This window comes from Orycteropus afer, unplaced genomic scaffold, assembly GCF_000298275.1.
Source record: "Orycteropus afer afer isolate SDZICR_OR568_19922 unplaced genomic scaffold, OryAfe1.0 scaffold00175, whole genome shotgun sequence".
NCBI lineage: Eukaryota > Metazoa > Chordata > Mammalia > Tubulidentata > Orycteropodidae > Orycteropus > Orycteropus afer.
Genome location: NW_006921762.1, coordinates 2,705,784 through 2,731,589, shown reverse-complemented (window position 1 = coordinate 2,731,589; position 25,806 = coordinate 2,705,784). Strand labels below are relative to the sequence as shown.

At 37.3% G+C, this 25,806-nt stretch overlaps 1 protein-coding gene across 1 annotated transcript in view; it reads left to right on the top strand.

Annotated features, from left to right (window-relative positions):
* The window catches only part of RABGAP1L (RAB GTPase activating protein 1 like), a 920,113-nt gene that overhangs the window by 223,043 nt on the left and 671,264 nt on the right, over window positions 1-25,806 (top strand). Inside the window, exon 12 of the mRNA XM_007947094.2 lies at window positions 7,312-7,462. Within this exon, the coding sequence (XP_007945285.1) occupies window positions 7,312-7,462 (151 nt within the window). The remainder of the gene's footprint in view (window positions 1-7,311; window positions 7,463-25,806) is intronic.

Sequence of the window (25,806 nt, the reverse complement as noted above, 5' to 3'; positions counted from 1 at the left end):
ACCAGCCACTCCTCAGAAGGAAGGTTGGGCATTCCTACTTCTGTAGTGATACTGCCTTGGAAACCCAAGGAGGGGTCGCTATGAGTCGGGGCTGACTCGATGGCAAATAACAACAACAACAACAACATCCCTCATGAACATAGACACAAAATTCTCAACAAAATCCTAGCCAACAGAATTAAATAGCATATTTTAAAAAAGTAATATGATCCAGTGGGATTTATAATCAATCAATGTAATTCACCCATAAATAAAAGAAAAGAATCATACAATCATCTTAATTCATGCAGAAAAAGCATTTGGTAAAATCCAACACCCTTCCTGATAAAACCTCTCAGCAAAATAGGAATAGAAAGGAAATACCTCAACATAATTAAGGGCATATATGCAAAACCAACAGCCAATATTATTCTCAATGGAGAATGATTGAGAGCATTCCCTTTGAGAATAGGAATGCGACAAAAATACCCTTTATCACCATTCTGATTTGTTATTGTACTGGAAGTCCTAGCTAGAACATCAAGCAAGAAAGGGAAATAAAAGTTATCCATATTAGAAAGGAAGAAGTAAAACTATCTGTATTTGCAGATGATATGATCCTATACATAGAAAGTCTCAGAGATTCCACAAGAAATGGAAAAACATTCCATGGTCTTGAATTTGAAGACTTGCATTGTGAAAATGTTAGTACTACCAAATGTAATCTATAGATATAATACATTCCTGATCCAAGTCCCAACAGCCTTCTTTAATGAGATGGAAAACGTTATGTCCAGCTTTACATGGAAAGGAAGGAGGCCTAAAATAGCTAAAGCAATATTGAAGAAGAAGAACAAAGTAGGAAGTGTCACACTTTCTAATTTCAAAACTTACTTTATAGCCACAGTAATCAAAACACCCTGGTTCTAGTTCAATGACAGACACATAGACTAATATAATGTAGTATTTAGAAGTAAATCCATCCATCTATGAGCAGGTGATCTTCAATGTAGGGTCAAAATCTATTCAGTGGGATGGAACAGTTTCTTTAACAAATGGTTCTGCCAAAACTGAATATCCATATGCAGAAAAATACATAAGAATTCATACCTTACACCACGCACCAAAACTAACTGAAAATGGATCAAAGACCTAAATGTTAAAGCTAAACCTATGAAGTTCCGACAAGATAACATGTTGTTGTTGTTGTTGTTATGTGCTGAGTCAGACCTGACTCACAGCGACCCCTCCTTAGGTTTCCAAGGCAGTATCACTACTAGATTGCCCAACCTTCCTTCCGAGGAGTGGCTGGAGGGTTTGAACCTCCAGCCTTCTGGTTAGCAGTCAAATGCCTTAGGCACTATGCTACCAGAGCTCCTTATTTTCAGTAGCCTATCAAATAAAATACATGAAAGACAAGATAAATTTGTTAACTGGGGCCTCCTAAAAATTAAATACTTTTGCTCATCAAAAGACTTTACCAAGAAAGTTAAAAGAGAACCTGCAAGACTGGGAAAAGTCTTTGGCTATGACATATCTGATAAGAATCTAATCTTTATATAGAAAACTTCAACAAGAAAACAAGCAATCCAGTCAAAAAAATGGACAAAGGACATAAACAAATACTTCACTAAAAGGACACTCAGGCAGCCAACAGATACATGAAAATATACTCATGATTACTATTCATTAGAGAAATGCATACTGAAACTACAATGAGCTACCATCTCACCCCTACAAAAAGAGCAGTTAACAAAATACGAAAAACAACAAATGCTTGTGAGGTTGTGGGCAGATTGGGACTCTTACACATTGCTGGTGGAATTGTAAAATGGTACAATGATTATGGAAAACACTATGGCACTTACTCAAAAAGCTATAAATAGAAATAACTTATGATCCAGCAATCCCACTCCTGTGTATCCTAGAGATATAAGAGCAATGACACAAATAGACATATACACACCTATGTTCAGTGAGGCATTTTTCACAATAGGAAAAAGATGGAAACAGGCTAAGTGCCTACTGACAGATGACTGGATAAACAAATTATGGTAAATGCATACAATGAAATACTATTTAATTATAAAGAATAATGAGTCTGCAAAACATTTTATAACATGGACAAATCTGGAGGACATTGTGCTGAGTGAAAAAAGTCAATCACAAAAATGAAACTATTGTATGGTCCCACTATTAGAAAAAGTCACAAATAGATATACACGCAGAAGGCCCAGTTCTTTGATGATTAGCAGGGATGAGAATGAGGATGGGGAATCGCTTTCTAGACAGTAGACATTTGTTACTTTTGGTGATGGAAAAGGCAATCCCAGACATGGTGATGTCAGCACAACTTGACCAATGTAAATAAAGACACTGGAAAGTACACAAGAAAAGATACAATTTCAGTAAATACTATATAGCATATACAACCACCAACAACAGTAAGAACAACCCAAAAAATGTGTGTGGTTATATAGGTAGATATGAATGCATATTTGTGTATTGGAAGGCATATGTGAGTAAATGCACATGCATGTTTAGGTGTATCTGATGTAGGCATATGTATATGCGTGTTTGTGGGTGCTGCACATATATTCACATATATAACCACAGAGGCTTTCTAGACTTGTGGTATTGGTTTACTGGGTTAAGAGGCTTGGGACCATGGTCCCAGGGAATTTAGTCAACTGGCATAACATAGTTCACAGAGTTAATGTTCTACATTCTAGTTTGGTGAGTAGCGTCTGGGGTCTCACAAGCTTGGCAGCTGCCATCTAAGGTACAGCTATTGGTGTGTACTCACATGGACCAGAAGAGAATGGAGAAAATTAAAGGTTCGCAGAAGAAATGAGTCCACAAGAGTAATAGCCCACATGAACCGTAACCTCTTCTAACCTGACACCAGAACTAGATGGTACTCGGCTACCACTACCAACTGTTCTGTAAGGGAACACAATAGAAGGTCCCAGACAGAATGGGAGAAAAATTTAGAAAAGAACTCAAATCCCTAAAAAGGCCAGATCTGCTGGACCAATTGATTAGAGGAACCCCTGAGACTTTTGCCCTAAGAACTTGGAATTGAAAGCTATTTCTGCAGGTTTCTTTTTAGCCAAATAATAGATTAACTTATAAAATAAACAATATGACTCCTGAGGAATGTGCTCCCTCAAACAATTAACTATATGAAACTGAATGGTCAACAAGCAAAGATGAGAAAGCAAGCTGAAGAAGAGAAACTAGATCAGTGGAAACAGAATGGAAATAATGAGAATGCTGACACATTGTAAAAATTGTAACCAATGACATGGGATGACTTGTATAAACAAATTGTTAAAGGGGAACCTAATTTGCTGTGTAAACTTGTACTTAAAACACAATAAAATACTTTTTCAAATGTGCTGAATGTGTTCAATGTGCCAGGCACTGTTCTAGGTGCTTGGGATATGTAAGAAGAGAAGAGACGAGTTTTTCCTGTGGAAGTCCTCCCAACCAGTGCATTAAAAATTGCATGCATTAAAATCCATAGACTTGTTGATAGATCAGTAATGGTTTGTAGGGCAGAGGACAATGTCAATAATAACTTGTAGATTTCTGATTTGAATGGATGTTAGTGACAATTATTGAGATGTAATACCTAGAAAAGTACACAGAGAAAAGTTCACAGAGAAAGAGTTCATATTTGGTTCATATTTGGATGTGCTAATTTTGAGGTGGCCACTCTGGTAATATAGTGCCTAAGCCACTTAACTGCTAAACAGAAGGCTGGAAGTTCAAACCCACTAGCCACTCCTTGGAAGGAAGGTTAGGGAAATCTACTCCCGTAGTAATACCGCCTCAGAAACCCAAGGAGGGGTCGCTATGAGTTGGGTCTGACTCAGCGGCACATAACAACAACAATGATTTTGAGGTGCCTTTGAGCTTCTGGAAGGAGCTCTGATGGTGTAGTGCCTAAGGCATTTGACTGCTAACCAGAAGATTGGCTGTTCAGACTTACCAGCCACTCTGCAGAAGAAAGACTGGGCAATCTGCTTTCATAAAGATCTACCATCTCAGAAACCCAATGGGGGTTGCTATGAGTCAGAATTGACTTGATGGCACTGAGTTTGGTTTGGTTTCTGTTTTTGAGCTTCTGGAGCTCAGTGTAGAGGTCTAGTAATAACTAAATATGTGGACATAGATGGTAATGCCCAGAGACAAGATAGTGAAGAGTTACCAGGAAAAAAAGTAGAGAGAGAGAAACCGCAGAACACTTAAAGAGTTTAATAGAAAAGAATATTGGGGGGTGGAGAGAAATAGAGATAATGAGTAGACAACAGCTCTTTTAAGAAATGTGTTGTAATACAATAACACTAAGGAAAAGGAAGACACAGAGAGGTGCATAAGAGGTACAGGCAACAAAGAGAAACCCTTTCACATAAATAATACTGCATTATCAGTGAAAAGGAACATTAATCTACGGGTAAATAGATAAGTTGATCCGACTCATAGTGACCCCTTCTTGGGTTTCTGAGCTGGTATCTCTACAGAGGTAGATTGCCCAATCTTCCTTTCTAGGAGTGGCTGTGGTGGGTATGAACTGCCAGACTTCTGGTTAGCAGTCAAATGTCTTGGGCACTACTCCACCAGGGCTCCTAAATAGATGAGTACACTGGCTGAGTGATCAGGTATGTCTAGGCAAAAGGGAATATACCCATGACCATATATAAAGTTGGCAGATGATATTTCTATGTACGCATTTGTGTGTGCTGTAAGAATGTCCATATAACTAGAACTAATAGAGGGCAAACTTATGATAACTTCTTAGGCACAGTCAGTGAGTTGTTGGACTTTAGGGCTTGGGACCATGGTCTCAGGGGACATCAGACTCAGTTGGCATAACATATAACACGAAAACATTGTCCTACATCCTACTTTGGTGAGTAGCGACTGGGGTCTTAAAAGCTTGCAAGCTGCCATCTAGATGCAACAATGGGTCTCTACTCATCCAGAGCAAAGAATGAAGAAAACCAAAGATGCATGGAAACAATTAGTTCAGGGGACTAGTGGACTATGTGAACATCAGCCTATAGGACCATGAAACCAGAGGAACTAGATGGTGCCTGGCTATTGCTGTCAACTACTTAGAAAGGGATCAGTGCAGGAGATCCTGGGTAGATTGGGAGAACAATGTAGAACAAAACTCAAAATCATAAAAAAAAAAAAAAAAAAGAGTAGGTTTACTGGTCTGATAGAGCCTGGTGAGACCACCGAGACTATGGCCTCTAGTTACCCTTCAGGTCTGGAAATGAACTCACTCCCATGGCTTCCAGACAAGCAATAGACAGGCAGATAAGGTGAACATTTACATCAGGTAGATACAGTCCTTAGAATGATAAATTGTGAGAGAACAGAAGGGTAGCATTTACACAGGGAGATAGCTTAGGGGCAGGAATGCATAGGAAAGAAGGACACAAGGAAGAGGTAGCTATAGGGAGGAAGTGGGAAAAGAAATGTTATACTGTGGGGAATTGCAGTCAATGTCCTGAAGCAAAATGTGTATGAATTGCTGTATGGAAAATGAGTTTGCTCTGTAAACTTTCACCCAAATCACAATAAAAATTAAAAGTAAAAGAAATTTGTTGTGCAAGGTAGGTAATAGTAATAGCTAGAGGGTTTTGCGAGGTTGAGTAATGACTTCTTTTTACATGGGGGATATTTATTGGGATTTTTAACTGTGGATATACTGTGATGATTTATTGCTCTCTACAAAACATGTAAGGAGCCCTGGTGCGGTGTTTAAATGCTTGGCTGCTAAACAAAAGGTTGGTGATTGGAATCCACTCAGAAGCTCTCTGGGAGAAAGACCTGGCAATACACTCACATAAAGATCACAGCCTAGAAAACCCTATAGGGCAGTTCTACTCTGTCACATGGGGTCGCTGTGAGTTGAAACAGACTATACAACAGCAACAATAATGTAATATATAAGAGTCTCTGGGTGGTGCAGATGGTTAAGTTCTTAACTATTAGCTGAAAGGTTGGTGGTGGAAACCCACCCAGAGGCCCCTGAGAAGACAGGCCTGCTGATGTGCTTCCAAATGGACACAGCCTTGAAAACCCTATGAAGCAGTTTTGCTTTGCACACATGGGGTTGCCACAAGTTGGAATTGATGTCAACTTGTTAACAACAACAGTATGTAACACGTAGTAATGCATTTAGTTATTTTGAATGTCCCTTGTATGATATTATACATTTATATGACTCATGTTGTTGTTATGTGCCATTGAGTCGGACCCGACTCATAATGACCCCTCCTTGGGTTTCCGAAGCGATATCACTATGGAAGTAGATTGCCCAACCTTCCTTCCAAGGAGTGGCTGGTGGGTTTGAACCGCCAGCCTTCTGGTTAGCAGTCAAGTGCCTTAGGCACTATGGTACCAAAGCTCCCTATATGACTCATAGTTCTGAATATTTTACATTTAATTTCAGAGGAAACTAGTTTAGCGCTTTGGTGTGGTTTTTTTTTTTTGTTGTTGTTAACTCAGTTTTCTACACTAAGAGTACAGTAACCCTCTAACATGTTTTTTTCTATTCAAAAATATAATAAGAGGCAAACATTAAATTATGAAAACAGTCTTTTCATAGCTGGTCTTGACTTCCTTATGGCATAGTCATTCTTTTGCTTGTCTCAAACTGAATTGGATAAGGAAGAGGCAGCTAGAAGGAAGTTCCAGGTATGAAGTAGTTTACCCAGATGTAAGTCTTCTCAAGAATAATTAATACTCTCTCTTTACTTGACATATTTTGTAGAGCATATTTATCTGTGGCTTTTTTGCAAATTAACTAAAATTATATTTTAATTTATATCCATCAGAGAAATTTAAATCATTGAAATGACCTCAGAGAGGGGAGTATAGTCAAGTTTTAATAGGCCTTATGATCCATTGTCAGCCCTCTCCTCTCTTCCCACCTACTCCATCCACACTGTTAGCTAAATCGTTCCAGATTTACCTCAGGAGATTTAGATGTTTCCTTTGATGCCTCAAAATGCTGCCTAGAAATATGTAACTAGCACATTCATTATTATGAATAAGTTCTTCGGATGATCAAGGAAAGTAAATGAAAAGAAGAAAAAACTTCCCTTGAAGGTAAAATGAAATGGCTCACTAAGATAGGATAAGGAAGAAAATTCAAAGATGTTACTGAGCTTAAGCATTACTATTATTATTTTATATCCCCCAACATGTTTCTCTTGACCAAGGCTTTTACTATTGTATAAATTCATAAATATATTTTCCATAGTAACAGCAGTGCAAGAGTGATGAATGGTTTATTTTCTTCTTTCTCAGGCACAATAACCTTGGTGCACGGCCAAAAGGGCTATCCACGCTAGTGAAGAGTGGTGTCCCTGAAGCATTGAGGGCAGAGGTATGGCAGTTGTTAGCAGGCTGCCATGACAACCAGGCAATGCTGGATAGATACCGAATTCTTATCACAAAGGTAGGAATCTCTTTCCATCTTCTTTTTACATGGGACAAAGCATTAAATAAATACTATTTCTGTAGCTCCCATATGTCACGAATGCTTTGAATTTCCTTAAAATAATGTATTGGTATTGTGCAATGAAGTTTTGTCTTTTGTTCCAAGCACTTGTTGGATAGTGGTGAACAATGCAGTGTATCATCTCTGAGCACTTTGTGCCTTGGCTTTCACTTTTCTGCTCAGGCGACTTTATAGTAACTATTTACCAAACTGGAAAATATTTACATTTCAAGTCTTTTCTTATTATTTACTTAACCTTTTCTCTTTTTTTAAATGAGGAATATATATAGTTATACTTGTACACGGTTATTCTAGTATGATTTAAAAATTAAATTCAAAGGCCTTCTCTGCTCACATAAGCTTATATTTAAGTAGTATGGATAGTTGCTGAGGCCTCTATTCTGTTAGGAGTCCCTTGTTCCAAAGTAAATTTTCTTGCCTTTGTCTTCAAGACTAGTTTTAGAACACAGGCAAAGTTAAGTTTTGGCCTAGACCCTGGAGTCTCCTTTTAAGGATCTCACCTTCTAATTTCTTAATTTACTCTAAATCATAGAATTTTAAATAGTAGTACCAGTCTATTATTTTTTAAATCTCTCTTAATAAATGAGATTTTTTTAATTATTATTATTATTATTATTAAGAGAAAGCACTTGTCACTGAGTCCATTCTGACTCATGATGATCCCATGTGTATCAGAGTAGAAGTGTGCTCCATAAGGTTTTCAGTGGCTGTGAGCTTTCGAAAGTTGATCACCAGACCTTTGTTCTGAAGTACCTCCTGCTTTTTGATTAGTAGCCCAGCACTTAAGCATTTGTGCCACTAGGATGTCCTGAGATTTTTTTTTATAACCAAGACTTCATTCCTTAGGCAATACCAACTTTAAAAATTCTTCAGTCTCTTTAATTCCTTCTTCCTTTCCTTCTCTCCTTGCCCACATCTCTTCCATGAATATATCTCAGGTATTCAGTATATTCAGTCACTGCCAAATTCAAGTTTAAATAAAAAACAAACAACTTTACCTTTTTTTTTTTTTTTTTTTTAAGATTAGTGGTTTTCACAACCCAATACATACTTAAGATGATTGAAATGTTGGGGCAAAAAACGTCTAAAGTTTCATTTGCATTGTTTTGTTTAAAAGCAAGAGGATATTTATACAGATAGTCTCTTGACTTAGGATATATTTCAGTTATGACCATTTGCACTTAAAACTGTTCACTTTTTTTTTAAATACATCTTATCATTAGTAATATGTATGTACTACATGCATTGTTGCAGCATATAATTTGCTGATGTTGTCATACCTGTAAGTTTATGTATGTTTCCTACCCTACAAAACAAATAAAGATTGGATTTATAAAGGCACTGATAACAAAAGGCAATAATAATGAAAACTAAAAAAAATTATAGTAATGAGGTATTTTATTTATGTCAGAACTGATTTATGGCAGAGTTGTTCAAATAGAACCTTGTTGTAAGTTGGGGACCACTTGTACTGATACTTGCTGTGCTATGGTACTGAGACCTCACTGGGTCCTTGGGTCTGATGGCTATTTTCCTATGAGTTTCAGGAGTAGCCTGAGGGAACAGTAGGAATTGAACGCATTGGAGCCAATAACTTTAGTGCCTACTCTCATATATTCACTTTTAGAATATTGCAGTATCCTGCAGTGCGTGTATATGTGTGTTTGTATCCATGCATATACATACTCACACACAAACACATGTATTTGCTTCCTCCCTTCTGAATCTGTGTTTGTTAATGAAGAAGAAAGGGATAGTAAGATATTGGGTAGACGACTACCTTTCTTTGTCATAGTAACCTGTGTCTTAATGTTGGCAATAGTTGAGATTTGTTGTAGAATAAGTTACTCTAAAAAATATGTGAGCCTAGGAGTTTATTTATTTTAGAATGGAAAATGTTTGCTAATTGCCACTTTAGAATGACTAACAATGTACAGTTGAAAATAGTATAATCAATATTTCTACATTCAGTTTATGAAAATCAGTGACAACATAAAAATTTAAATTTATTTCTATTGCTAACAGTGCAATTTATCAAAAACAACATTTTCATAGAACAATGTAGAGTGTGTGGCTGTGATCATGTGGTTTTTATGCAAGCTCTTAAGTTATAACATTTCTGTGAGAGGAAGTACAATAGCCTATTTAATTCCATTGTCTTCCTTGTGTCATAGCTAAAGATAATATGATGGATGATACCATCAATTAAAAAAAATAGTTTTCTCTTTTCTCTATGCTTAGGGATAGAAATGAGGCAGCAAGTATTTGTAGCCAAGAGTGTATTTATGCACTTTGGTGGTGAATATAGCTGAGTTTACCAGCCATTCAGTGGAAAGAGCATGAACACCCAGAGGATTTTCAGGAAGAATTGCCTGCTTATTTGGCACTTGTTGATTATGGTTCAGCAGCTGTTAGTCTCTTCTTTTGGTCTTTTTAATTTTTCCTATCTAATTAAGGGAATGGCAGGATTTCAAGGTCAGTTAATGAAATGGTTCAAATTGAACAAACCGTTGCTTTATAAAAACCAGCCAGAGACCTCAAATTACACAGGGAAAGAGGAATACAAAATATTTACAGAAAATTTACTTAACATGGGACTTGTATGAAAAATGAGTGTAAACCAAACCAAACCAAACCCACTGCCATTGCGTTGTATCCAGCTCACAGAGACCCCTCCTTCAGTTTCCAAGGCATATTTCTACAGAAATAAATTGCCCAACCTTCCTTCCAAGGAGTGGCTGGTGGGTTTGAAACACCAGCCTTCTAGTTAACAGTCAAATGCCTTAGATACTGCACCACCAGAGCTCTAGTTCTCACTTAATTCTATAGTGATTTAGAATTTGAAGCAACAGATCACATTCTGAAGCCTTATTTTTAGGGATGGCTTACTTACAACCAGAAGGCTGGATCTAGCCTTCACATATATGTTGTGTGACCAGCAATGCGTTTAAAAAAATTATATACTCTGACTCAAGTTTACACTTTCTGTTTGTCCATAGACTCACTACTCTTTATCACCTGTCTGGCACTCAAACATACTTGATTTTGTGATTTCATTATACCACTGTTTCAATCTTACCCCTGAGGAAGGAGCTCTCACAGTGTACTTTTAATTGATTAATGTCTATTTCTCCATCTGACCAGGAGCTCTGTTGGTGTAGTGCCTAAGGCATTTGACTGCTAACCAGGAGGCTGGTGGTTCAAACCCACCAGCTGCTCCTCGGAAGGAAGATTGGGCAATCTACTTCCGTAGTGATACCACCTCAGAAACTCAAGGAGGGGTCGCTATGAGTTGGATCCAACTCGATTGCAGTGAGTTTGGCTTTTTGGGTTCCCTACCCAACTCCAGACTCCAGGAGAGCAGGGACCACGACTATTTTGTTCTTCATGGGCTATCATCCTGTGTGTGGCATAAGGTTTCACATATGCTTGATGATTAATGATATTTTTGTTCCTCCCAAGAGGGACTCAAGATCATTTGTTGATTTATTCATATGCTTGTTTATTTATTTATTTTCCAAAAAGTGTGAGCTTTTCACTGTGTTAGGTCCTAAGTAAAGCTGGTAAAATATGAAGCAGTGCCTTTCCCCCAGGAAACTTCTCATCTAGTTGGAGTTATAAGCAATAGGTTAATTTGAGCAGCAGTTCCTGATATTTTAGCTTTTGTGGGTTTTGCCAGGCAGTAGGTAGGAGTCATAAAGAATTACTGGCCTGGAGAGTTTTGTGACAGCCAGTGAGACATGTGGATTGAGTCTCCCATAATCAGTGTATATCAAAGCTAGAGAGTGATTATGAACAGAGAAGGGACTGAGATGTGGAACAATCACACTCTGTGGCCTTGTTGTTTTTGTAATATAATTTACAGAAAATAAAGCTCTACAAATCTGTTTGACTGGTAAGAAACAACTATAGGGAACAAAGGTTTTAAAAGGATAAAAGACACTGGACTAAATTCAAATGGAGATGTACTAGGTCAGGAATTGCAGACCAATTGATAACCTAAATCTGGAGCCAAGGATCAAGCAGGACCAGTCATAAGGGCTGTTATGCTTAAATCCCTGCAGAAATATGTTAACTCCACTGTTGGGATCATAAAGAGCTTTAAAGTGCAACCTGCCTTGGTTTAAAGCAGTAGTTTCACTTTTGGAGGAATTGCTGGTGCTCACTATAGAGGGGAGGCCCTGGCTTCAAATCTCAAGCTATACTGTTTACTAGCTGTGACCTTGGATAAGTTCCTTAACTATATTCAGTCTCAATTTCCTCATTTGTAAGGGGGCAAAATCATACTTATCTTCCAGGATGGTTGTGAGGATTCAGTGAGATAATTCATGTAGAGCACTTAACCAAACTAAACCAACTCATAGCAACCCTGTAGGGCAGAATAGAGCTTCCCCCTAGGGTCTCCAAGACTGAAATCTTTACAGCAGCAGACTGCCACAGCTTTCTCCCATGGAACAACTGGTTGGTGTGAACCACTGACCTTTTTATTAGCAGCCAAGCTATTGAACCACTGTGCAACCAGAGCTCTTTGTGTATCACTTAATGCAGGCCTACTACATAGTAAACATTCACTAGTGATGTGAATACTTTCACCAAACATTCCTGAAATCTTAAGTTCTCTATTGCTTATCACTGATATTTCTTGTTATTCCTATTAAATTAGCATTCTTTGTAATTTTTGAGTTTATCTGAGAGGACTGTAGCAGGATTGTGACCCTGCTGTTTTTATAGAAGCAGGCAAATAGAGTTTAGAGCTTCTGAGTTGAGGATTAACTCTTAATTGCTGGCTTGGGGAACCACTGAGTAATGATCATATTTTCACATGTTCTGAGCCATTTCGCATAGGGAGCTGTGTGTGTTTTAATCAACTTGATTTTTACAGTGTGTAATAGAATTGTACACAGGAAGTCCCCAATTTATGACATATAACTTATAACTATCTGTTTTTTTGTGCAGCTTATCATTAGTAATATATACTATATACATTGCTACAATGTATAATTTGCTGATGTCATCATTCTCAGATAGTCACTCACAGATGTTCAATACTATGGTTTATAAAGATACTGAAAATAAAAGTAAGTTGTAAGTTGGGGACTAACTATATGTAATTTCAGTAATGATGTGGCATATGTGGTGTTGCTTATTCATCGAGTTTGCTGATTACTACCTTTATAACAGTAAATATTAGAGTTTTTTGGAATTTATCTAATTTATCACATATACTTTATAGTTATTAAAATCAAAACAAGCTTTTAATTGGTATTGTTGTTGTTGTTGTTATATGCCATGAAGTTGGACCCAACTCATAGTGACGCCTTCTTGGGTTTCTGAGGCAGTATCAGTACGGAAGTAGATTGCCCACCCTTCTTTCCGAAGAGTGGCTGGTGGGTTTGAACTGCCAGCCTTCTGGTTATCAATCAAGTGCTTTAGGCACTATGCTACCAGAGCTCCCTGTAACAATCATGTGAGTTTTTAGAAATATCATCATGAGCTATTTCTCCCTACCACTTAAATTCTTGTTTTTTTCTAAGTGAATCTTCTCTTCTAGAAGTGTGTGTAGGTATTTCTATGTGTAGAATATATATAACTTCTTTTTAAAGGATTTCAGTTTAGTGCCACGTGAATCTCGATTTTAGTTTCATCTCTCCCATTTTACTAATACATGTTTGTGAACAAGTTATCACGAGTTTCTTTTTTTAAATAAAATCTCACTTCCGTCGAGTTGGAACCAACTCATAGCAACCCCTCCTTGGGTTTCCAAGGCAGTATCACTACAGAAGTAGTTTGCCCAACCTTCTTCTGAGGAGTGGCTGGTGGATTTGAACGACCAGCCTTCTGGTTAGCAGTCAAATGCCTTAGGCGCTACGCCATCAGAGCTCCTATTTATTTTTATTTTTTAAATAATACTATGTTTTTGGTAAAATTTTACATAGCAAATTATATTTCTCATTTAACAATAATTACACAAATTGTTCAGAGACATTAGTTACATTTTTCACAATGCATTAACACTCCAATTAATTCTCTTCTGGATGTTTTGCTTCTAGTACCTATCCCCTTACCCTTCCTATTTGCTTTAGGGTAATTGTTGACAATTTGGTTTCATATAGGTTATTTTTTTTAAAGATGTGCAAGTTATCACAATTTTCTAAGCTTTAGATTCATCATTTGTAAAGCAAGATAGTAGCAGTACCTACTGGGATTGTTGTATAAATTGGAAAAAAAATGATGAAATGATGTGCTTGGCTCATAGTAAGTACTCGATGGTTAGTTACTTCTATTTTATTAATATGATACTACATCAAGAACATAATAATAGTAATAATAGATATTGGTGTCAATGTATATTTCCACTTTAATATGTATATATTATATGACTTTTGCTACAGAGTTTTCACATGAGCACATAATGTGAATAACAGTCAAAAGAATTGACAAGAAATCTTTTAAGGAAGTATGAAATGTCAGATTTATTTATTTCTCTTTTCTTTTCCTTTCCTTTTATTCCCTTCTCCTCCTTCTTTTCTTCTTCTTCTTCTTCTTTTGATTATAATTATGAGTATTTGTATTCTGAAAAATTAACTTTTTTTTAGTGATTATATGAATTATTATTTTAGTGATTCAGCAAATCTAAGTATACAATAAAGTCAAATGATAATATCTAAAAAATGCTCTGAAAGACTGCCTAACATAATCAAGACTGCAAAAATGGTAGTACTCTCATTCACTTATTAATTTACTCATTCATTCATTAACTATTGAGTATCTTTTATGGGCAGTCCTCTGTACAGTTTCTAAGACTGTATAGATGGGATGGGTTTATACATTCCAGGAGAGCAGCTTAGGAAGACTTCACAGAGGAGATGATGTTTGAAGTGGGACTTGAAGAATAGTCTGAGCAAGATATAGGAGGAAGTACAGTGTAAGGACTGCTTATGAATAATTCAAGTTACATTTAGTGATTTAGCTTGAATTATCCAAGGAGGCTTAGAAAGTGAAATAAATGTTCTTTCCCCCAGGAGCTCTGGTGGTATACTGGTTAAAGCATTTGGCTGGTACCCAAAAAGGCTGCTCGTTTAAACCTGCCAGCTGCTTCATGGAAGAAAAATGATGCATTCAGTTTCTGTAAAGATTTACAGTCTTGGAAATCTTTTGGGGCAGTTCTGCTCTGTCCTGTGGGATCCCCATGAGTTGGAATTGACTTGATGGCAGTAGGTTTGGTGTTTTGGTTTTTTCCTCCCCTATTCTCACCTCAGTTGGCCAGCTACACCCACTATTCATCAATCAATGTTTGTCTCTTCTTAATGACAGGCACTTAGTACAAGTTTGTTTCTGTTAGGACAAGTGTATATGATGAAAAATCTTAGCAAAGTATATCATTTCAAAAATGATATTTCAACTGGCATCTTTAAAGCTTGTATGTGGTCATCCATATACAACGGGTGTCTCCTCACCAAGAGCAAAGAACAATTATGAAAACCAAAGACACATGGAAACAATTAGTCCAGGGGACTAGTGCACCATGTGAACCTCAGCCTATATGACCATGAGACCAGAAGAACTAGATGGTGCCCGGTTACCACTGTCAACCACTCAGAAAGGAATTGGTGCAGGAGATCCTGCATAGAGTGGGAGAACAATGTGGAACAAAACTTAAAATCATGAAAAAAAAACCCGACTAGGTTTACTGGTCTAATAGAGCCTGGTGAGACCTCTGAGATCATGGCCCCTAGTTACCCTTCAGGTCTGGAATTGAACTCATTCCCATGGTGTTAAAGGGGCATGGAGGCAGCATCTTTGATCTCCTCTAACTCCACAAGAGGAAGACAGAATCACCATCAGCAGCCAAACATGCTGCCACCCTCCAGCCCTCTTACCTGCCTTGACACCAACCATCCCTCTTGCGGCACCCACTACCTCTCTGCTGGGTTTGATAATTTGCTGCAGTGGCCACACAGGACTCACAGATTATGAGGTTTATGAGGGAAGCACCAGGCTACAATTCAAGTTCAGGAACGCACTCAGGATATAGTTCTTCAATCAGGACATTCTCCCCCTACTGTGTTCTTAGACATGCCTCTCTGGCCCTTGGCCTCTCAGCCTGGCCTCTGCCTTTGTGGGCCAGCTAAACCTGCCCCTCTGTCTTGAGCTTCTTGGTTCCACTGCTGTCATCTCTCAGCTGAGCATCTCTCTGAGCAGCATGTCTCTCTCTCAGCAGTATGTCTCTCCCTCAGCAGTGGCTCTCTCTCAGATATCAGTGAGAGATTCTTTTCTGTGTCTGTTGTTGTTATTTGCCATCTAGTCAGACCTGACTCATAGCAACCCCTCCTTGGGTTTCCAAGGCAATATTACTATGGAAGTAGATTGTCCATCCTGTCTTCTGAGGAGTGGCTGGTGAGTTTGAACTGCCAGCCTTCTGGTTAGCAGTCAAGTGCTTTAGGCACTATGCTACCAGAGCTCCTTTTCTGCCTCTAGGAGGGCTCATTTTAAGCCTGGCAGAGTGGAAAACTAACCAATCACAACATCATAATTCTACACACCTGAGAGAGAGCAAACTTCCCAGAAGATTACTTCGTGCTGCTCCAACAGAAATACCCCAGGTGGATAACTTTAACAATCAAGAGTTTAAGTTGCGTCATCCTACCCAGTCTGGTGGGAGTTACAAAGACTGTGGCTAGAAAAGCCATACCATGTAATTTACTATACCACACATGCCTTCCAGCCAAATAATAGACAGGGGTATGGGGTGAGCATTTACATTGGGTAGATATAATCCTTAGAATGATCATTTATGGGAGAACAGAAGGGCAGTATTTGCACAGGAAGATAGCTCAGAGGGCAAGAATGCATATAGGAAAGGACACAGGGAAGAAGTAACTACAGGGAGGAAGTGGGAAGAGAGCTGTTACATTGTGGGGAATTGCAGTCAATACCATGAAACAAAATGTGTATGAACTTTATGGGAAATTAATGTGCTCTGTAAACTCGCACCCAAATCACAATAAAAATTGGAAAAAAAAAAACTGATGATGTAAAGAATTTTGAGTTGGTTAGCTTTTTTTTTTTAATTTTAATATTACAATGTCTATTCAATAAATGGGAGCTCTGGTGGTATAGTGCCTAAGTCATTTGATTGCTAACCAGAAGGCTGGCAGTTCAAACCTTCCTGCACTCCTCGGAAGGAAGACTGGGCAATCTACTTTTGTAGAAACACCACCTCAGAAACCGAAGGAGGGGTTGCTATGAGTCGGAATTGACTTGACGGCAGTGAGTTTGGTTTGGTTTGGATTCAATAAATGTTTGCATAGCTGTTGTGTGCCAGACACTGTGGTAGGATGGAAATACGTATTAAAATCAATTAAACTGAAAAAATACCAAAACAGACTTGCAAGAAAGGTCCCCAGATTTTTAAGTTATAGAGAGCATGTGATTACACCTATATTAGAGAGCAAACAGGAAATAATTGCAAATATTAATTTGGTAGTTGCTTCCAAAAATCCTTTTTGGAATAGTAAATACAAAACCACAGAAAGTACCCTCTTTTAAGATTATGCAAATTCTCTGCTTTCTTGAACATTGTATGGACAGAAAAGCTTCACTGTGTTTATTTTTGTCTGGTTGTTGGTACTACTTAGAATAAAGCCCATCTTCTCTCTGTTCCCCATATTATTACTGCAGATAACTTTTCATAAAGCATCTGGCTAAAGAAAGCTTTTTACTCTAGATGAATGAAATATACTGTACTTGTTATACTGAACATTGTCAAGAAGAAATACTACAATAGTATTTTTCTTATGATTGAGTAACATCTGGTTAATTTTTAATTGAATATTCAAATTATGGTATCAGTTATGTATTTTTTTTTTAGTTTATAAATTTTCACAACTAAATTAAAACTGCATACGTTATTTAACCAGGTAGAGGTTTGCTTTTTCTTTACATGGTTTTCTTTTAAATATTCAAAGCAGTATGTAAGTCAAAGAACACTCAGCAGTAGATTTCATTGAGAGGCAGGGTGTTGCTTAATTACAGGGCTGCTCTGTTCTCTGTCATCACCTTGTCTACTTGCAGGAAATGAGCGTTTTGATAGAATGGGGTTATTCCAGCTAGCTCTGCAGCCTTGCTATTTCTACAAGACACAGGCTCTTGTACCAGTACATTACTGCTGTAGCCATAAAATTTACAAAATTTTCTTTAGTTAGAATTCTTTAAAAGGTACTAAAAATATATTTATAGTGAGCAAGGAGAGTAAGGAATGGTCATTGTGTTGTAATATAAATTCCTTGAGTATATAAATAATGAAGATCTTTAAAGAAATATAAGAATTATTGAAAGAGACTCTTCAAGAAAATATACTTTTTAATTTTTATTCTTAGAATAATAAGGGTGGTGATTTCTTATTATATAATTATAATTTTGCTTATTAAGATTTTTTTTTTTGCACAGTATAATTTTCTATCAAATTTCTTAGTCCTCATTGCCCTAGGACTTTCCTTTTCTATCATATTTATATTGACATCTCCATGTAGAAAAACTATAATTATATGTGAATCTGAGAAGTAACAATTTGCTTCTTAGAACCCCTCAGCACTGACATGTCTCTGTAAAAATGAAAAGCATTATTCTTAATTATTTTCATGTACTAGGGTGATGTGTTCTTTTATTACTGACAAATGTGGTTTTCTTATCCTTTAAAAATACTTAATCAGTTTTAGGTAAATTAAAGAAAAGTTATTTTCTAATGATTATCTTCATCTTATTATGGAATTAGGGAGGGAATATATGCTTGAGAGAAGACTTTTGAAGTTATTTCTAAACATAGTTCATTCTGTAATATTTTATAGCTATAATTATGTTTATAGTTATAGAAATAAGGACAGAGGAAGACAGTGGTATTTTTCTTAAATTTGGAAAACTTTCTAGAGGCTAGGATTAGAGTGTGACTCCTGGATTCTGATTTGATAATAACTTTGCTTACTGACATGAGCACATTTGTGGAGAACATTTTTATAGTTTACCACCTAAATGATGTTTAAGTGTTCTCCAGGGCTTTTTGCTTTGATTTATTTCTCTGTCCAAATTATGTTTAGATACATTTAACATTAATTAGTATCAAGGTAATTAAAAAATAAAAAGGAACAGATATCTGTGAGGCACATACCAAAAATTACTCCCCCACAACATACACGTATTGTTAATTTATGGCTTGATAACAATTCTGTTTTGTATATTTCAGCTTTTTCTTGATTACTTCATGAACATTTTTCTCAGTATTTTCTTATCTTTCCCATCTTTTGTCTGCCTTTACAAGTTGTTTCTCCATCTTCTTTTCCATTCTCTTTATCACTTTCTTCCCTTTCTTAACTAGCTATAATGTAGCTCTGAGAAGTGATTTTCATTATTTGTTATTTTATATTCACTGGGTTCCATATTACCTGTGGATTTGCCAAATTAGGCTGCTCTTTATTTGGGTGGATTTTAGGTGATTTTTAAATGGACTAGGTGGTAGGAGCTATAAAACCATGTCATTTTGTTATACTTTGTGTCCCTAGAGCCCGTCACTTAAAAAACTACAAAACCAAACCTACTGCAATTGAGTTGATTCATAGTGATCCCCATTCGGTTCCCAAGGCTATAAATCTTTACAGAAGTAGATTGTCTTATCTTCCTTCCGCAGAGCAGCTGATATGATTGAACCACTTACCTTCTGGTTAGCAACCAAATGCCTTACCCACTATGCCACCAGAGCTGGGCACTAACCTGTGATAAGTAATCACTGAATGAATAAATGAATTAAACCCTATACATCAGTGTTCCATATTTGAAAACAGGAGGGAGGGGGCAATAATTGACTATGGCTTTGTAGTTGAAGAATTGGATTAGAAATTATGAATGCTGGGTTATTTTATAGAACACTTCCAGTTATAGAACAGACTGGTTGATTGGAGTCTCACTTTTCATCACATTTAATGAGTAGCTCTTAGGTACCAGACATAAGGCAAAAGAACATTGAAATGTTCTTTTATTTATTTAGTGTTTTTAGGTTAATTAAATAATGTAAGATAAATAATTATTTCTTTGGGGCCTACCAAATAGATATGTAATTGTTTGCATGCTCACACAAACACACACCTCAAAATATTAACTGGAGTACATACCCTTAAAAATTCATTTCCTTGTTTCTTCTATTGTTTCCATCAGATTGAGAAAAAAAAAGAAAAGAAAACTAAAAGGCTACTGAGTACATTTAAAGTTATTGTAGACCTTGGGAAAATTAAACTCCTCTGTGAACGTCTTTGAGCTTCTTTAGAAAGATACTATGCAAATTGCAGATTTGAGCTATTACTGATGCTGCAGGGTTTTTTTTTTGTTTGTTTGTTTTGTTTTTTTCCCTTTGGACTTTATATTCCATAAACTTGCTTTTGATTTCATTGATACATTGTTCATTTAGCTTTTTTAAAAAAGTTTGTTTCAAACTAAGCAGTGTAATCAGATCAATATGTTGCAGTTTTAAATGAATAATTGTTGTTGTTGTTATTTGCCCTGACTTATAAGCGACCCCTCCTTGGGTTTCCAAGGCAGTATCATTATGGAGGTAGATTGTCCAACTTTCCTTCCGAGGAGTGGCTGGTGGGTTTGAACCGCCAGCCTTCTGGTTAGCAGTCAAGTGCCTTAGGTACTATGCTACCAGAGCTCCTTATACAATAACAATTTATTAGAATTCTTCAGTTAGTCCCTTTTTCTCTATATTAAAGTCTTTACTTTTTCTAGATTCAGAATTTATCAGTAATAGTTCCGTTAAGGAAACAATAGTCAACGTGATTTCGACTCATGTTGTTGTTATATGCCGTCGAGTCGGCCTAACTCATAGCGACCCCTCCTTGGGTTTCCGAGGCAGTATCACTATGGAAGTAGGATTGCCCAATCTTCCTTCCGAGGAGTGGCTGGTGGGTTTGAACCGCCAGCCTTCTGGTTAGCAGTCAAGTGCTTTTAGCCACTATGCTACCAGAGCTCATAGTGACCCCCATTGGGTTTCCGAGGCAGTAAATATGGAAGTAGATGCCCCAGTTTTCCTTCTGTGGAGTGGCTAGTGGGTTTGAACCACCAGCCTTCTGGTTAGCAGTCATTTGCCTTAGGCACTGAGCTACCAGAGCTCCTTTTTTTTTTTTTAACATATACACATTTTTATTCCTGGTAAGTAATGAATAAACTAGATAAAAGTTACTAAGAAGTCTTTTATTCCTGGTTTGCGATATTATGAATATGCATACTTTCTTCCATAAGAGTTTTACTTGTTACTAATATCAGAAAAATTTAGTTGCTTTTACCTTTCAAGAAGCTGATATCTGACATGCTTATGAAAACTACTTAATCTTTTAATAGATGACTAATTTTTCAAAGACAGCCATGAAGTTTTTACTTTGATATCAGCATAAGTGATGTGAAAATGAGCAATTATTATTGGAATATTTAAATCTTCTATTCTTATATGAAAAAATAGAATGTCAATTTTAGATTGAAAGTTTGTCTTACTTTTGCTACTCATCTGTCTAGTTGATATTTAGGCATTCTGAGTAAGTTTCATCACTTCATGAAAAGCAAAACAAAATGAGTTGTCATCATGTTGATTCCGGCTCATAGAGACCCTATGTTGTTGTTGTTATATGCCGTCGAGTCGGCCCCGACTCATAGCGACCCCTCCTTGGGTTTCCGAGGCAGTATCACTACAGAGGCAGGATTGCCCAACCTTCCTTCCGAGGAGTGGCTGGTGGGTTTGAACTGCCAGCCTTCTGGTTAGCAGTCAAGTGCCTTAGGCACTATGCTACCAGAGCTCCTAGTGACCCTATAGGACAGAGGATAACTGCCCCATAGAGTTTCTGGGGCTGTAATCTTTAAGAGAGTAGACTGCCACATTGTTCACTCGCAGAGCAGGTGGAGGGTTCAAAACTGATCTTTCGGCTGGCAGCTGAGTGATTAATCTCTGTGCCACCAGCGCTCCTTCCATCTTTATTTTAACTTTATTATTTTACTTTCCATGGCCCTCAGAAAACCAAAAACAAAACCAAACTCACTGCTGTCGAGTCGGATCCGACTCATAGTGACCCCACCTTGGGCTTCTGAGACAGTATCACTATGGAAGTAGATTGCCCAACCTTTCTTCCAAGGAGTAGCTGGTGAATTGAAAGGTTTCAATCCTCAAGTATCTGTGAGAGTGATTTGGATATTCTTAAAAAATTTCTATCTCATTCAGTCTGATAGAGCTGATCTTACAGACAAAAGAGAAATTGATCTTTATTACAAATTGTTTTAAATGAAGATTTTGTAAATAAATAAGGTATTTATTGTTGTTAGCTGCCTGAGTCAGACCCCCTCTAATGCACCACAACCTTAGATTAATGATGGAAAAAATTGCTCTAGGTAACTTATATATTCTATTTTTCTATTGGGGCTGATGGGAATATCACTGACTATTGGACTGTAGTTTTTCCAGCTCGCCTCTGCTGTGATCCTTTCCCATTTGAACAGAAAATAGATCAAGTTTGGACCTAGGGAAAAGACGATGCTTAGCCAGTACTATGAGGAGAATCATTATTCGTCCCAGTGGCACAGTGTAGTCTTGCATTGAGTGTTGTGGGACTAATTAATCAGGAAATAACTCTAATTAAAAAGGAAACTGCTCATCAGCTGCCTCTTTGGGTTGTTTCATAGGATCTGTAGACCTGGCTACCTGTATTATGCTTCTAGCAGCATTCTTTACCGCTTATACCTGGTTGAAAGGAGTAATTTAAAGATTTCTAGTAAACTTTATTTTGTGGTGATAAACTTTGACATTTAATGCACTTTTTTTGTATGTAAATATATAAAAGCAGTAATTTTTTTTGTTATAATGTTTTGATTGATTTGCAAGGCTTTTTTCTTTCTTGCTTGCTTGCTTTTTTTTTTTTTTTTTTAAGTATATCTACCTGATGTAAATGTTCAGCCTACATGCCTGTCTGTTGTTTGGCTGGAAGCCACAGGAGGGAGTTCAAGTCTAGACCTGAAGGGTAACTAGGGGCTAGAGACTCAGGGGTTTTACCAGGCTCTATCAGACCAGCAATCTGGTCTTTTTAAAATAATTTTGAGTTCTGTTCCACATTGTTTTCCCACTCTATCCAGGATCTCCTACACTGATCCCCCTCTGAGTGGTTGACTGTGGTAGCAGGCACCATCTAGTTCTTCTGGTCTCATGGTCCTATAGGCTGAGGATCACATGGTCTACTAGTCCCTTTGACTAAATTGTTTCCATACATCATTGGTTTTCTTCATTCTTCTTTGCTCTGGATAAGGAGAAACCCATCATTGCATCTAGATGGTCACTTGCAAGCTGTTTAAGACCCCAGTCACTACTCACCAAAGTAGGATGTAGAACAATGTTTTTGTGTAGTATGTTATGCTAGTTGGGCTTGAGGTCCCCTTCTGCAAGGCTTTTTAACTTCTGGTCTTGCCGTGTTTTTTTTTTTTTTTTTTTTTAATCTTGGAACAAGCTATGCAACTTAGAACTAATCATAGTTGGCAAAGTTTGGGTATGTATGTGAATATGTATAAATATAAGCAAATGTATCTATATCTACTCATAGACATACATGTCATACAAGATCAAAGTAAACTTAAATATATAACAACTATCTAACAATCATTGTTGTCGTGGTTGTTAGGTGCCGTTGAGTCGGACCCGACTCATAGAGACCCTTCTTTGGGTTTCCGAGGTGGTATCACTACGGAAGTAGATTGCCCAACCTTTCCTTCTGAGGAGTGGCTGGTGGGTTTGAACCACCAGCCTTCTGGTTAGCAGTCAAGTGCCTTAGGCACTATGCTACCAGAGCTCCTAACAATTATTAGTGAATTCCTTTATTTAAATCGTGCTGTATCTCAGGCTGGCCTATGTTTGCATGATGATTATTATATTCAGCATACCATATCTTTCTTAATTTACAAAATTATAATTGATTATGAATTACAAATGAGAACTTTATAATTGTTCTTAATATTTCTTTTGTTAATTTCACCTTCTTTTTATGTTAATTTTGTTGTTGTTATTGTGTTGTTATGTGCCATCGAGTTGGACCCGGCTCATAGTGACCCATCCTTGGGTTTCCGAGACAGTATCACTACAGAAGTAGATTGCCCCATCTTCTTTCCGAGGAGTGGCCAGTGGGTTTGAACCACCAGCCTTCTGGTTAGCAGTCAAGTGCCTTATGCACTATGTTACCAGAGCTCCTATATTAGTTCTAGTTCATATAAAAAGATTTATCAGTTTCTAAAATGATCAAGTAGTTACACAAATTAAGAAGGTATAAGGAACTCTGGTAGCATAGTGCCTAAGGCACCTGACTGCTAACCAGAAGGCTGGTGGTTCAAACCCACCAGTCACTCCTCAGAAGGAAGATGGGGCAATCTACTTCCATAGTGATACTGCCTCGGAAACCCAAGGATGTGTCGCTATGAGTTGGGTCTGACTTCACGGCACATAACAACAACAAGGATTAGAAAGCTGCCCTCCAAGGGGGTCAGAATTATAATTTACTTTCCCTTGTATAGCTCCTACGTGACTCCCACCCCAAAACTCAGCACATAGTAGACACTTAACACATTTATATAAAGCTGATTTGAATTGTGACCCTTTTGGGATCATTTTATTCTGTGCCCTTATTTCAAATCAATGATAGTTCAAAATGGTAAATCTTGTACAAAAGATTGCTACTGTAACACAGTCTAATATTTAAAAACCTTATGGCATGCTTAGCAAGGGGAAGCACAGTCTGGTAAATGATGAAGTAATTGCTTTTTAATACTTAGATGAATTTCTGTTACACTTGTAGCTTATTTTGAACCAAAGGAAGAAGAAGTTATTAACCTGAAAATGCTACTAACCTATTTTGTTTATGATGCATCTTATGGGAACAAGACAGTATCTTGAACAAGAATAGTGTAAAAGACAGGTACCATAGTTTTTATTCATTATTTTTATATCAGGGCTTACTTTTTGTTAAAGGTTTTCTTTTTTGAACTTTGGTTATGTAAAGTTGTATTGATTTGCATAACACCATTCCTTAACTGTTCACCTGATTTAATACTATTTTAATAATCCATTCGGAAACATATATTAATCTTTTTGACTCATCTGTGGTTAGATTGATTTCGTATAGTAGTATCACAGTTAACACAGACATCTAAAAGTTTAAGTATGCAGTCCAAAGTCAAATGAATGGAAGATGTGTGCCAAACTGGAAATAGAAACTGGATAATTTACCTATGATTCTGTAACTCTCTTTTTAATGTTTTTCGTTGATCATTGCTTGGAGCATGAAGTCATAAAGAATATTTCTTCTTTATGTGCAATAAAATTGCAGGCTTATCAGAGTTTCTATCAATAAATAGTACCTCCAGAGACTAAATCCTAAGAGCAACTTGCTGACTTTCCAGAAGTGCTGACCTTTGAAATGCTGAGGCATCACACCATATGTACAGAAACTTCTTTTGTTGTCTTGTTTTCTGAGCAAGGCTACCTCCTATCTTCCATGGTGCACACGTGGCAATGGATAAATGTTGTCCGTCAGTCTTAAATAATGCTGAACTGATTCAAAGAATTTCTTTTTCTTAGGTGACAAATCATACGTAGAGTCCTCAAGGTAGCAGATATTATAAACCAAAAACCAAACCTTCTGCCGTCATATCAATTCTGATTCATAGTGACCCTATAGGACAGAGCCGAACTGCCTCATAGGGTTTCCAAGGCTGTAGATATTTACAGAAGCAGACTCGCTCATCTTCTCCTGTGGAGAAGCTGGTGGGTTCAAACTGCTGACCTTTTGGTTAGCAGATGAGTGCTTTAACCACTGCACCAACAGAAGTCCTTAGTAGATATTACAGACACTATAATATTATGTAGATATTATTTCCACTATTGTATTATGTTCCCTAAAGAGATGTTGCTTAGGGAACACTAACTCTACATAGAAAGATTCTATTACCATATAAGACGAAAGATTTCCTTGGTGATAAATTCTTTCCAGTTTGGACAAGCTCAATGGTGTCTTAAGTCACTGGACAATTCTTGAATATATGGATCCTCTACTGGCACATTGGGAGCTCTGGTAGCATAGTGCCTAAGGCACTTGATTGCTAAACAGAAGGCTGGCGGTTCAAACCCACCAGCCACTCCTCGGAAGGAAGATGGTGCAATCTACTTCCATAGTGATACTGCCTTGGAGACCCAAGGAGAGGTCGCTATGAGTTGG